This window comes from Aegilops tauschii, chromosome 2 (genome assembly GCF_002575655.3).
Source record: "Aegilops tauschii subsp. strangulata cultivar AL8/78 chromosome 2, Aet v6.0, whole genome shotgun sequence".
Taxonomy (NCBI): domain Eukaryota; kingdom Viridiplantae; phylum Streptophyta; class Magnoliopsida; order Poales; family Poaceae; genus Aegilops; species Aegilops tauschii.
In genome coordinates this window covers 636,461,226-636,475,193 of record NC_053036.3, presented here as the reverse complement: position 1 = coordinate 636,475,193, position 13,968 = coordinate 636,461,226, and the positions used below count along the sequence as shown (strand labels likewise).

At 43.8% G+C, this 13,968-nt stretch overlaps 2 protein-coding genes across 2 annotated transcripts; both read left to right on the top strand.

The window, feature by feature from the left end:
- The first annotated feature begins 7,531 nt into the window (after positions 1–7,531).
- On the top strand, positions 7,532–9,241 carry LOC109734739 (putative E3 ubiquitin-protein ligase SINA-like 6). Its single transcript, XM_020293927.4, has 3 exons — positions 7,532–7,666; positions 7,741–8,199; positions 8,300–9,241. The coding sequence occupies exons 2-3, from the start codon at positions 7,756–7,758 to the stop codon at positions 8,963–8,965; spliced, it is 1,110 nt and encodes a 369-aa protein (XP_020149516.3). The 5' UTR covers positions 7,532–7,666; positions 7,741–7,755; the 3' UTR covers positions 8,966–9,241.
- Positions 9,242–11,479: 2,238 nt separating this feature from the next.
- LOC109734740 (rapid alkalinization factor 23-like) lies at positions 11,480–12,170 on the top strand. The gene has a single exon (XM_020293928.4). The coding sequence runs from the start codon at positions 11,576–11,578 to the stop codon at positions 11,924–11,926; it is 351 nt and encodes a 116-aa protein (XP_020149517.1). The 5' UTR covers positions 11,480–11,575; the 3' UTR covers positions 11,927–12,170.
- Positions 12,171–13,968: the final 1,798 nt, after the last annotated feature.

Sequence of the window (13,968 nt, the reverse complement as noted above, 5' to 3'; positions counted from 1 at the left end):
TGTTATATTAGGCATCGAGTCAGCTTTTATTATGTTTCAGACCAAGATCAAGCATATGGTGGTTGTCTATTTTGTGGTTGCAAATGGTCGAGTTTCAATTTTATTCTATTATATGTCTTTGTTCAATAGTGCTTACTTGATTTTTTTTATTGGCGTATTTTATCCAATATATTGTTTGTGCAAGTTTGCGGTCTATTCTAGTTCCCGCATAAAATAAAAGACTTTGATATAAGTCTTTATGAATTGTTCATGTTGGGTATAGTTGTACAATATTTTTTTAAATAGTTTCTTGTTATTTATTTTAGGGTAAACTATTGTTATAATTCATTCTCATTAGAAAGACAGTTTTCCTTTATTTTTGTCGTTGTTGTTTATTTGTTAGTTAACACAACCAATATAATTCTTTCTTCCTTAGGAAAAAATTGTTTTGGTTCTTTCTTCTTTAAGGTACGATGCAACCATGTTCGCATCAGATATGACCAAATATATTATGTGCTTACATATATTCCAAATGAGTTCTATTATAATTACAAAATATGATATCTTTTTTAGGAAAAATGATATATCTGTCATGTTATGTAGAAAAAGGAGATGGAGATGTGTAGATGGAAATGATATTTGATTTTACCTGCCACGCTTGCATACGTTTTGGAATGTTCCAAAAATTGAGTCAAAGCAGTACAATTATAAATTCCGCGGCAAAATGTACTCACGGAGAATGCTTACCTGGATGAATTCTTACTAAGGTTGCCAAGTGGTGGGCCAGTCACTCCAGGAGATACAGGAGCGGGCTCTTGGGTTGGCGTGCTCCTGGCGCGGCGACTATTTATCGCTTTAAGCGATTAAGCGATCCAAGTGGCAGATTTTGCTGAAGCTTTGCTTTTTCCCCCTTCACGTCGTATTGGGTGGGCCCATTCATGCGTGCATATAGTCGTAGAAAGAGACTAGGAAATGCGAGAAGGAGGAGTCGAACCCTGGTCTCCAGTGCGCTAGCAAGATCGCGTGTTGCGCTAACCACCTCGCCCAAGTTCGTTTCTTGGTGAGAATTAGGGGCGCGATGTACTTGAAGCTACTCAAGTTGTTTTCTTTGGGATTTTTTTCCTTTTTTGTTCTATTTTGTTTCTTTCCTTTTTTTTTCTTCTCTGTTATTCTTTCATTCCTTTTCTCATTTTGTTTCTCCTTATTTTATTTTTTCTTCTCCATTTTTTGTTTGAGTTTCTTTTTTCCTCTCCATTTTTTGTTTTCCTTTTCTTGGTTTTTCTTTCATTGTTGCATTGTTTCTTTTTGTTTTCATTCTACATTCTTATATACATGATCAACATTCTGCAAATACTTGTTCAACACTTTTCAAATACTTGTTCAATTTTCAAACACTTGTTCAAAAAATTTATATGCATGATCAACATTTTTTTCAAATACTTGTCCAATTTTTTTAAAAATACTCGTTGAACATTTTTTGAATGCTTGATTAACATTTTTTTTAAATCCTTCTTCAAAACATATCAAATACTTGTTCAACATTTTTCAAATGCTTGATTAAAAAATTTCAAATACTTGTTCAAAAAAAATCCAAAATGATTAATTAAAAATTTTCAAATAGTTGCTCAATATTTTTAAAATACTTGTTCAACATTTTTTGAATGCATGATCAACATTTTTTCAAATAATTGTTTAACATTTCTTCGAATGCTACATTAACATTTTTCAAATACTTGTTCAACATTTTTCCAATTTTTTTACAACTTTTTTTGTAATATATTTATATTTATAATATTTTAAAGTATAAAAAAGTACAAAAATAAAAAAACATAAAACATAAAAATTACAGAAAAACAGGTCGTGGCCTCGCTCGTGCGTGGGCCGCCCCATATTGCGCGTCCCTTTCAGTGAGTCGGGAGTTACACTCGCTGAAGGCGAGGAATAGGGGTGCCCTGCTCCTAGGGCTAGAAAATGAAGTGAATGAAGTATAAAATAATTTCAGCCACCTCTTTTCCTTTCCTTACTTTATGTGTTGTTTGTTGTTCGGCGGATATTGATCAGACAGCTTAGAATCAAAGTGGCTGAAACAATTAAAAATTCCATGTACTTGATCCGTAGGAGCTCCCAAACATAACACATCTTTTGTTTCATTCCAAACATAATCACATCTACTGTTTGCTCGACCCCCCCCCCCCTCCCCCGCCACCCCACCCCCCAGCTCGGGCGAACGTTTTGTTTCCGGGATTAATTATCCCGAGTGAACCATCCCAGCGAGAGCTTCTCCATATAAAAAATGGCCCAACTTTAGGTCCACAAAAAAACAAGCCTTAATACTATTTTTTTAGATGTATAAAAGAAATTTTGCCAAATGTCCAGCAAACAAATTTGCATAGCTCTGAAATGTAATTTGCTAATACATATAAATTACAATGTACAAAAGCAAAAGTAATACATTGAAAAGCACATCTACCATCAAACAAAACAAAACAAAACAAAACAAAAATTGCTATCATATTTAGAATGAATTTTGCCAATTGTACGTGGAATGACATACTAACAAAAATTAATTGCCATGGTAGTAATATAAAAATGCCATCCTAGCTAGAGTAAAACTACGCTTGTCAAAATTGAAAAAATGGCATGGTCTAGTCATAAAATTGCCAAGGTACCAATGAAATAAAATTGCACAAGGCAAGATCAGGAAAACACTAGTTCTCTAAAAACATTTGAAAATTTTAAATTTTAGATTATTTGCAAATTTGAAAACTTTCTTCTTTTTTAGAAGAAAAAAAGGATGGCTGAAATTTAGAGGATATATTTTTTATCTAATGCCATGCAATATTAAAAACAAAAATAAATCGTTGTCGTCAAGGTATTAAAGTTCACATGACATTTAAAATAAAAATCTTCTGATACAATTTTTTTATAAATGACATGCTATTTATTTCCTTTGTCGAAAAACAAAAAATCACATGGAAAAAATAATCGTGATTCAAGAATTAAAAATGGCATGTCATTAATAAATAAATTTACCATGCAATAGATGAAAAAATGCCATGCTCTTAATAATATTAAATGACATGCTCTTAGAAAAATAGCATGCTCATGCTCTTAATAATAATAAATGTCATGCTATTAACAATAAAATTGAAATGCTCTTAACAATAAAAATTTCATTCTCCCAAAAATTAAATGCCATGGCAAAAACATCAAAAAGTTTACCATGGATAGTTTTTTAGCTAAAAAAGCAAAAGGTGAATAACATAGAAAAAACTTGTATGAGAATTGAGTGGTACACTGTTGGAAATATGCCCTAGAGGCAATAATATTTGTATTATTATATTTTTATATTCATAATTAAAGAGTTTATATTCTATGCTATAACTGTTATGATCCTGGAATATGTGATTCAGTGGAAAACTCATGCACGTGTGGAATGCTAAACCATAAAATAAAATGTTCCTAGTCTCGCCCCGAAGACTAGCTCAAGTGTTGTTGGTGATCACGTTTTCCGGATAAACAACATTGAGGTTATGACAATGGAAGAACGATCATATTAAACCGATCCAATCTTGTTTGTTATGAATTGAGTTAATATCGTCTGCATTCAATTGTAGTAACACGGAGTGTTAACTTGCGAAATTGCTCCTTGGACCATGAGAGTATCGTGGTCACTTCTTACCATATAATGGGCTTTGGGGTTGCTCAAACATCACATGTAACATGGTGATCATAACGGCAACTTACAGGTTCATCGGAAAGTTTGACAAGTGACCGGATATCTCAAGAGTGGGATTTGCTCCTCCGACGATGGAAAGATATTCTTAGGGTCCTCTCGGTGTGACAATATCAATCATCGTCTGCCGACACACACGTGACTTCGTCACGGGGATGCCGGAACACAATAACGAGAAAGAAGAACAAAAACCGATAACGAGGATTTCGGTATAACGAGCATAGTGATGACTCAAGATGATACCGATGCATATTGAAATTCTCCATGTGACGTTTATTTAAGTTTTTCAAAAAGATCATGGCACGCATACAATTTTTTTTACCATGGTATACTCAATGAATTTGATGTGAAATGTACAAATAAATGCAATGGTATGGACAAAGAAACTTCCATTATATAAAATTTACATTGTTTATGAAATTGCCATGTTATACATAATGAATTTTCCATCGAATGTACAAATAAAATTGTCATGGTATGGACAATGGAATTCCCATGATATAAAATTGCCATGATTCAATTTTTTTTGCTATTGTTCACAAAATTAAATTTGACATGGTCCTTCAGATAAACTTCCCATGCTCAACATTTTTGTTGCAATGGTCTAAAAAAGTTCATGCCAAATTACAAAAAAATTGGCATGTCAAAAAAGAAAACAAAATACAAGAGCATGAAAAAAAATGCCATCATGTTGTATGACGGTGTAGTACACTGGGGGTGGCCTCTCGGTGAGGAGCCCGGCAGCTGGCCTGCCTTGGCGCCCAAGAAGCTTGACGGAGGACCGACTACAAGAAGGATCCCTAGAGCCCGGATAAGCGTAAAGAGATCACCTTGGCATACAAACCAAGATGGTGACGGCCAGATCGGATCTATCTTGTGTAAAACCCTAACCAACATCACATATATAAGGTGCGGTTAGGGGCAACCATTCCCATCTACTCCTGTAGAAACATACTCTCGATAGTCATACCTCATCCCCTATTTTAACCCTATACGAGATATGACACCATGAATACAAAAAGCAGGACGTAGGGTTTTACCCCTCCAAGTGGGCCTGAACCTAGGTAACTTCCTCGTGTGAACTCTGCTCTGACACTTCCGACCATGTTCGCCCCTACCAAGGGTACTGACGATTCTTCGTAATGTTATTGTACGTAAAAACACATGCAGGGTACCACTTGCCATGGTACATGGTAAATAAAATCAAAAAAATTGTGATCCATACGGCAAGGCAAGCTTAGAAAAACACGAAATTTGTACCTGCAATTTTAATGTTTGGTGATTAAAACAAAAATGTCTAAATATTGACGTGTCCGTTGTCTAAACAATTGCCATGTGACTGTGCATTTTTTTTTTGCCATGTGGCCCAAATATATTTTTCTCTAAAAATGCCATGATTGAGTAACACGAAAAAAAAAATCTGAATTTCACCATACGATTCTTCAGAAATTTGCCGTGTTATTTTATAAAAAATGCCATGTTTTTTTATACCAATTAATCTTACGTATGTCGTCGGACAGTGCTAACAAATTTAGAAGAATGACATGTTTTTGGTCAATTTGATTGCTGTTGAAATAACAACTTGGTTGATCGCCGATTAATAAGCTTACCCGACTAATTTTAGGGGGAAAATAGCATCTCAAAGACAATTAGGGGTTGCTGCATTACAAAAGTTTGCAACACAACAGAGAAAAACAGCGGGAGCCAAAGCTCTAGAAGCAAGAAAACCTCCATGGCTCGTGCATCTCCTTTGCTGCAGCTGCTCGGGAGACGTCGACCATGACAGGAGGAACTCACCAAAATACGACGCGAGATGGGGCGCACATGCCCCTATGCATCAGGAAGAGAGCACGTCCCTGCGGACGCACTAGGAGCAGATGTACCTGGCAAACAGGAGCAGCAACACGTCCACCATGATGTCCCGTTGAGCTTTGCCTCAATCGCAATGCTCCTCACATTCAGCTTATGGCAATGATAATTAAAGGCCACCCCGTGGACACAACCAATAGTTGGTTCTTCCTTACTCCCCCATCAATTGCAAAAGGGAAGGATGAGAGGATATTATTGTCGACTCTTCGCCTCCGCATCCTTACCTTTACAATGGCAGTAATAAACTCCATGGCCATACGGCAAAAATGCTGAGTGGGACCCCTTACACAACATTCATGAAGTTTATTAACTCAAACATGAAAATGGGGATTTCATTTCATATCGGTTTTCAGAACCTAAACATACTATAATGTTCCTCCATAGCCGAGAAATAGGAAATTACTCATACATGGAAAGAAACAACATAATATGATTATTGGTAGTAACCATGGACGATAGATCAAAGTAATTCACATGAGGATCCACTAGGGTTCGGCATTACAAAGAGATGGACATGGGGATGATGATGACGATGGTTGATGTCGAAGTGTCCTTGAGCAAGGTGATGGCGTGGCGGAGCCCTTCTTGTCGATTCCCCCTCCAAATATATTTCGGAGGCTAGGGTTCTTGGTTTTGGATGGCTCCTCTGTAACTCGTATCTCTTATCCAAAGACAAGGGGATGATACAGTTGATCAGATGGGAGCGGTTGCTAGTACGAGCACTCGCGTTCGTGCCAGACGTCGCCTTCTCCGCGGGATCCTCCTGCGCAACTGGTTCTCCTCCGTCTTGTTCATGGCTTTATCTGGAAGGTTCCTATCACGCAACTGACGTGATTTTTACCTTTTTTTTGTACTTTTGTCCTAGTACCTTAAAACGCCTCACGAATGGGATCCTGGTGAAAACAGGCAAAAGATGCGTGCGGACGCGATAAAATTCCGACAAAACCTTTGTCTACGATACAAAACTCAAGATAAAAAGGAGTTGGAAATTGGACTCATCTATAAGCAGCAAAAATTACAAGACCTTTTTCATCCTGTAGGATTAGCTTCAAGTGATCAAGGAGGAGTCTTTGGATTAGCACACCTTTTCTATTCAACTATTCAAACATGGAGTTTTTTCTTGATGCATTTTCTATTCTCCAAGCTGCAACAATTTTATTTTGGTTCAGTCGATGTCGTGGTAATGGCGATCGGTCGAGCCGAAAACAAGAATCACATGACTGGCTACATTATTCCTAGCAAGGGGCGAGCCTAGGGTGACCTGCAGATAGGGCCGACAGAGGTGAAGCAAGTCTGGGTGGGGAAGGGGTGGCCGACACCGGAAGAAGGGGTGTTAAGGGATGGCCAGGAAGGTACAGTGCGGCATTGGCGATGATCACTGCTGACGGGGGATGATGGTTAGGCCGTTGGTGGCAGAAAGATCAACAACGTGGTGCACTTTTCTACAACGGTGGCGCGGGAGAAAAATTTACCGGTGCAATTTTTCTTCCGTCGATGGAAAGATATGCACTCCCTTTTGTTTATTTATTCATAACATTATAGAATAATTATATTTTTATTATTATAAAAAGTATTTTTGTCTGTTTATTTTAGGCCTATAAGTTTCTTTTATCAGCTGCGAATAGTGTTCCAATTTTTATCAAGTTTTTTTTTTGAGGTTTGGATTTTTATCAAGTACTCCCTCCGTTCCAAAATATAAGTCTTTCTAAAGATTTCAATAGATGACTACATATGAAGAAAAATGAGTGAATCTACACTCTAAAATATGTCTACATACATCTGTATGTTGTAGTTCATTTAAAATGTCTAAAAAGACTTATATTTCGGGACGGAGGGAGCAGCAATACTCCATTTTCTGGTAGTAACTGGGCTGGAAGCAGGCCGCTGTTAAGGCCTATCACGACGACCACTGTTTTGTCACGCGGTTCTGCCATTTGTATTGGCCCACGCCCGACGCGTGCGCGGCGCGTGAGCATCCCCCAACTCCTTCCCCCAAATCCGCCCCCCACCGCCGGCAAACCCCACCGTCTCCTCCCCGTAGCCGGCGGCCGCCCTCCGACGCCCCTCCTCCGCCGCCCGCTGGTAAGCCTCTTCTGCCCGAGCCCCTCGCCTCGATCTCGGGTGGTGCTGATGAGTTGATCCGTGTCGATCCGCAGGCGTCGCCGCCTGAGATGAGCGGCAGCGCGGCGAAGCGCGTCGGGACGCCGCTGGCCGAGGCGGAGGGCAGCCCCAAGCGCCCGCGGAGCAGCCGCCACCCCTCGCTCTCCCCCTCGCCGTCGCAGGCGCGCTCGCAGGCGCCCTCGCCCTCGCAGTCGCGCTCGCGGTCGCGGTCGAGGTCGCGGCTTCCCCTGGCGCGGTCGTCGCCGCCGCCGTACATAGGGTCGCCCTCCTACGCCCCGTACGACGACCGGAGCCCCAGCCGCAGCTACAGCCGCAGCCGCAGCCGCGTCTCAGAGGAGACGGACGGGAACGGGCGGCCGGTCTGGAGGCCGCACTCGTACCGGGAGCACAGCGGCGAGCACGGGGACGGCGAGTACAGCGTCCGCATCGCCGACTACGACCGCCTCTTCGTCTGCCGGAGCTGCCACCGCATGCTCTCCACGCCGGTCTACGAGGTGATGCCCATTTCCAACCTACCAACAGCACGTTTCGTCATCTGTTGATCAGCTCGCCGTATCTCTGACAACTCGTCGTGATGTGATGGCATCCGTGCAGTGTCCGGACGGGCATGTCACCTGCTCGAGGTGCCGCGACAACATCGGGGACAACCGCTGCAACTACTGCGCTGCCAATGGCTGCGTGCGCAGCCGCGCCGTCGAGGAGTTCCTCGGCCGCATCAGCTTCTCCTGCCGCAACCAGCAGTACGGCTGCGAGGTGTTCCTGCTGCACCATGAGATGCGCGTGCACGAGCGCACCTGCCACTACGATCCCTGCTTCTGCCCCGTCCATCGCTGCGGCTTCGCCGGCCCGGCCTACGACCTGGAGTCCCACCTCGCCACCATCCACCGCTGGGAGGTGATCAACTTCCGCTACGGCGAGAGCTTCCAGGCCCCTGCCTTTGACTCTGCCATCTTCCGCTGCGAGGACTACGGCGAGCTCTTCCACATCAGCAGCTCCCGCGAGGGCTTGGGCACCGCGCTCTCCATGATCTGCATCCGCCCTGACAACGCCTTCGAGGAGGAGTTCACCTACGAGCTGAAGATGCCGGCGGGTGGACGGCGCCACAGGCTGCAGATTCAGTCGACCGTGTGGAACACTTCGCTGCGGTACGGGGTCGGTGAGGGGAGCGACGTCTTCCTGCTGGTCCCTGACAAGCTGCCCGGCGTCGAGAATGGCTGTGTCGTGGAGGTGTGCATCCGCAAGGTGGTGGCTGGTAACTAGCACAAGCTGTGTGCTGATCTGGACCGTCATTGTCGTTGTGGTTGCAGCATTACCTGTCTGGTTCTAGGATAGGATTAATGTCTGCCTGCTAGAGTTCTGTTCATAGCCGAGTAAACTTGAGCGGCATCCGTGTTGGTGAATTCGTTAGTCGTCGATGGATCTTCTGGTAAGTGAGATGGAAGCATAGGCACCCCTTGCAGTCGCTGATGCAGGAAACTGTCTGGATATTGTCTTTTCTGAGGAGGGTGAATTGGGATTTGCTGAATTTGCTGTTAAGCTTTTGTTTTGGTGCATTTCTGGATGTGGCGTTCTTGATGTCGAAATGCGTGAACGCTTTGGGTGGTTTGCCTCTAGATGTTGCTGTCTACCGGTCGCGAGTTCATTAGTTTATTCTTCTACTAGTAGTTTTCAGATGGTGCCTGCTAGAGTTTATTCTTCAAGTAGCTGCTGAATGCCGGGGTAAACAGAGTATCATATTGCTGACTGCTTTGTATTCTGTGGGTTTTCCGATGACGGATTTGTGTCGTGATCGGGCCGTTATGGACCGTCATTGTTGTTTACTTGTTTTGGTTGCAGCATTACCTATCTGGCTCTAGGATTAATATCTGCCTGAATGCTAGAGGTTCAGACTTTCAGCTCATAGCCGGGTAAACTTGAACGCCATGCGTATTGGTGACCTCGTTAGTCTTCGGTGGGTCTTCATCTTCTGGGAAGTGAGTTGGAAGCATAGGCACCCCGTGCATCGTAGATGCAGGAAACTGTCTCGACATTGTCTTTTCTAAGGAGGTGGGTAAATTGGGGCATGCTGAATTTGCTGGTAAGCTTTTGTTTTGGTGCTTATCTGGATGCGACGAGATTGATGTCGAAATGCGGTAACGCGGTTTCTTTCGGTGGATTGCCTAAATGGTTATCATAGATGTTGCTGTCTACCGTTTGCGAGTTCAGAGTTTGTTCCGTCAGTAGTTTTCGCTTGGTGTCTGCTAGTAGCTGCTGAATGCCGAGGTAAACTCAATACCATATCTTGTGACTGCTATGGTATTTCGTGGATTTTGCGATGACGGATTTGCACCGTCATCGCCGTTGTGATTAAATTGTTTCCATCTGAAGGGGTTCTAGGATTACCATCTGCAAGGTTGTCTGTTAGTTTTTTCTGCTCCGATGAAGCTCGATTGTCATGCACATTCCTGACTGTTATATCCTTTGCCCCAAAGCTCAGGGAGTAGTACAATTGGCACTGAGAAAATTAGCTGTTTCATGTTACACTAGTATATGTCAGTACAAGCTCATTATTTTGAGCTTGCTGCCCAATGAAATCTCTCTTTGAGCTGAAGAGCTCCTGGTTAGTGAGCAGAGTCTTTCTGGGCGTGTTTGGTTACTTGCATACCCCCCTGACAGGCCCACTAGGTGTAAGAAAATCGCGTTTGGTACCATACTAGAGGGCCACACACGGACCTTAAAGCAGCGCATGGCCCGACTCGCTAGGAACGCTTGAATCAGTTGTTTCCTGCGAGCCAGGCGCATGATGAGTCGGACGCAAAAAGGTGAACGGCGTGCACGATGTTGTAGGGTGGACCGGGCGTGGAGATGGCGCGAGGCCGAAATGTGCCGGCGCAGGATGGCACGAAATCTAGCCTCATCCCCCATTAATCGCTTACCTCTTGCTCTAAGACTAGCCCCTCCCCAATTCTTGGCACCGGCGGCTGCGACGACTCAGATCTACGAAAGCGACGGCAGTAGCATCACTTACCGGCAGCAGAAACTGCTTCTCCCCTTCTTCTTAGCCTCCATCTCGTCCTACAAGTGAAAATTATAGTTAGGTTTGTTCTTGCATGTTGCATTCTACATAACTGGATCCTACAATAAGGTCATGATGAGTTGGTGCCAGAGGAGGAAGATGTGACGGCCGATGATGATGAATGATGGCTCTGGTCATGATGTGGAGGCACATGACAATGAAGTTTGAAAGAGCAACATGTTGGAATGGGCTAAGGCAATGTGAACAAACAGAGGAACCACAAGGATCTGAAAAACTACAACAACAGGAAGAAGGGAACAGGTAGCAGCAGAGGATGACCCCCCCCCCCATTTCGGCATTGATGAACTTTCCCCTATTGAGTCGCATGACTGTTAATTTGTAGTGCTATTTGTTAGTCACTAAATGAAGTGTTATTTCATTGCAAGACTGTTAATTCGTACTGCATATGTATCGTGAAACATATTAGCTTAGCCCGTCCCAAGTCGGCCACATATGTAAATGGCCAAAAAAATTATGCGAGTAATCAGACGCATCCTCAGTTCAGTTCATGGCCGTAATAAAGTGTGTGGATAATGTGTTCCGTTTCCAAATGGGCGTACTGTCGAACGATTCAGTTCCCGAGGAGAAACCAGTGGTAAAAAGACAAGGAAGGAAAACGGTAAACCCCACGGGTCCGTTCCCCACGGCCACGGGACACAACGGACAACTGTCGGCAGTGGCACTGCATTTAAGGCCACCTCCACCACTCCACTCTCCCACCCCACTCTTTCATCAGGGAGAAAAGATCCAGCCACAGCAACTGTTCCGCTCTCCGAGATCTCAGCTCCCCCATCCCCCCCCCTGCTCCTCCGGCAATGCCTCCATGGGCGGCCACCCCGGTGCTGCCCCTCCTCCTGCTGCTGCTCCTCGTGCAGGGGAGAGGAGGCCACGGCGCCATCACCGTAGCCAGCCTGGAGATGGACATGGACATGGACATGGGGGTGGAGGCGCAGATGGGCTCGGAGGAGGCTGCAGCGCACGGGCGGCTGCTGTGGGCGACCGGCGGCGGGCGGAGGTACATCAGCTACGACGCGCTGCGGGGGGACGCCGTGCCCTGCTCCCGGCCCGGCGTGCCCTACTACAACTGCCGCGTCAGCACCACCGCCAACCCCTACTCCCGCGGCTGCGAGTCCATCACCCGCTGCCGCGACGACGACCCTTCCTAGGTAACTACAGCAGTAATTGATTCTCAAAAAGCTGCTGGATCCAGAAGGCGGCCACTGCTCATTTTGTGTGTGTTTTGCTTGCTGGGTGGAGTATTTTGCTGGATCATATTATCAATAATATAATGTGTCCGTGTATGTACTGCCTAGTACGAGTATGTAACTAAGATCCGATTCCAACTCCCAAGATATTATCAAACGGAGGAACCTGGATTATATATTTATATGGAGTGTTATATTATAGGAACTTCCCAGGTAACAATTGATGGTGAAATGTACTGGATCCAGGCAGTGATCCTCTGGTCTTTCCTGTATGTTTTTTGCTGGGTGTCAGTAGGTGAAGTCAGTACCGATTGATGGATGAACAATGTAGGCAATACTGAACTTGCAGCGATGCTGAACCAAGGGATGACACCAGAAACAAACTGTCACTATTGAGTTGAGAGTTTCAGAGTTTCTTCTGCTAGCAGTTTTCCAGTTCATTGCTGAATTATGAATCAATGCCTAGATAATGAGCTGAATTTTGGCGATGACGATACCGTTGTCGCTCCATTCGTGTAATGAGCTGGTTTGATGGTGCTACCCTCAGCTGGGTTCTAGGATTAACATCTGCATCTGCTGGTTGTGTCTGATAGAGACTCTCATTCTGCTGCTGGATTTCATCAGTTGTCGGCAACCGATGGATTTTTTATTTATTTTTTGGACACAGCCGATGGAAGTTGATTGCAGTGCACACTCGTGGCTGCTTTATCCTTTTGCCGCAGAGTACCGAAATTCTGAGCATTCATAACAGCTAGGGGACTGCTAGCCAGCTACACTCTTTCCCACGTGACTGCTTTATCCTTTGCCCCGGAGCACTGAAACACAAACGATGAACGGAATAACTCTATTACTCATGTGGGTCGGCGAACCTTGGTACATGTAAAAGACGCACAGGGCCTCTTTGCTTCAAAGGATTTCTAAAGGAAGTTTCGGAGGATTCCGATCCTTAGTATTTCTTTCCTATGTGATTTGTTTGATTCGTAGGATTGCAATCTACAGGAATTTTCCCCTTTTGGTTCATCTCTACCGGTTTTCGTAGGAAAATTTCCAACCACTCCAGCCTCATGTGGTGACTCCTAATTTTTACGTGGTACTCACGCACAATCAAACTCACATGCTGATCATGTTGTATTGAAAATGACACGCCACTCCATTCCCTGACGCCGCGTCAAATCAAACCTCATTCGATCTCATGGTACAACCTGAGTAAAGGATAATGTAAAATAATTTCTTGAATTATGCAACTTGGTCAAGTATAACTTTCTAAATAATTAGTCTTTGAGAACAACTATCTATAGAACTATTTTATCATATCAACATGTTGTCCATCTCATGGTACAAATCTGCATGAAACTTCATGTATGGTACAAATCTGCAATACTGTTAACTCTGGCAATTAATAAAATTAATAGGACAAGAATCAAACATGGGCCCAATAGTCATAAGCATGGCCTGCCACGACATGAATGGGCTGCAGCCCATAAGGACGTGATTTTTTCCTTTTGAGTTTTTCGATTGTTTTTTTTTTCTGAACTTCCAATTGTTTGTTTTTATCGACAACAGGCCGCAGGTTATGGACGCTCTCGTCTAGCCCTGGACTGGGCAGTCATGCAAGGAGCAGACCGAGTGCTTTTGCTCCTGTCAGAAAAGAAAAGTAAAAACAGGGCGACATGAGGGCATGTACAATGCATAGCCTCAAGGTGTTGCCTCGCATGCCATGTAGGATCGGATATGACGTAAAGTAGGTTCGGATATGAAAGCGGGATCCTCTTCAGGAGGCGGGTGCTTGAAAGAAAAAGTGTGGTCCGATGACAAAAACTGAAAAGGTTGGAGTGAAAAGTAGAGATGCATGTGTGGTAGGGTCTTTATTTTTTTATTTCTTAATGAGGCCCACTAGTTATAGCTTGCATTGGAGAGAAAAAATAAATGTATATGCCTCAATTACTTTTTGTTATGGGGCATATGTATCCATATGCCACCATTGTACATGCCCTGAGTTTCAT

What these genes read in the sequence shown, in the direction of transcription:
- LOC109734739 (XM_020293927.4), top strand. Translation starts at nt 7,756, where the DNA reads ATGAGCGGCAGCGCGGCGAAGCGCGTCGGGACGCCGCTGGCCGAGGCG. An exon ending in TCTCCACGCCGGTCTACGAG is followed by an intron (nt 8,200 to 8,299) that starts GTGATGCCCATT and finishes GCATCCGTGCAG; the next exon opens with TGTCCGGACGGGCATGTCAC.
- LOC109734740 (XM_020293928.4), top strand. Translation starts at nt 11,576, where the DNA reads ATGCCTCCATGGGCGGCCACCCCGGTGCTGCCCCTCCTCCTGCTGCTG.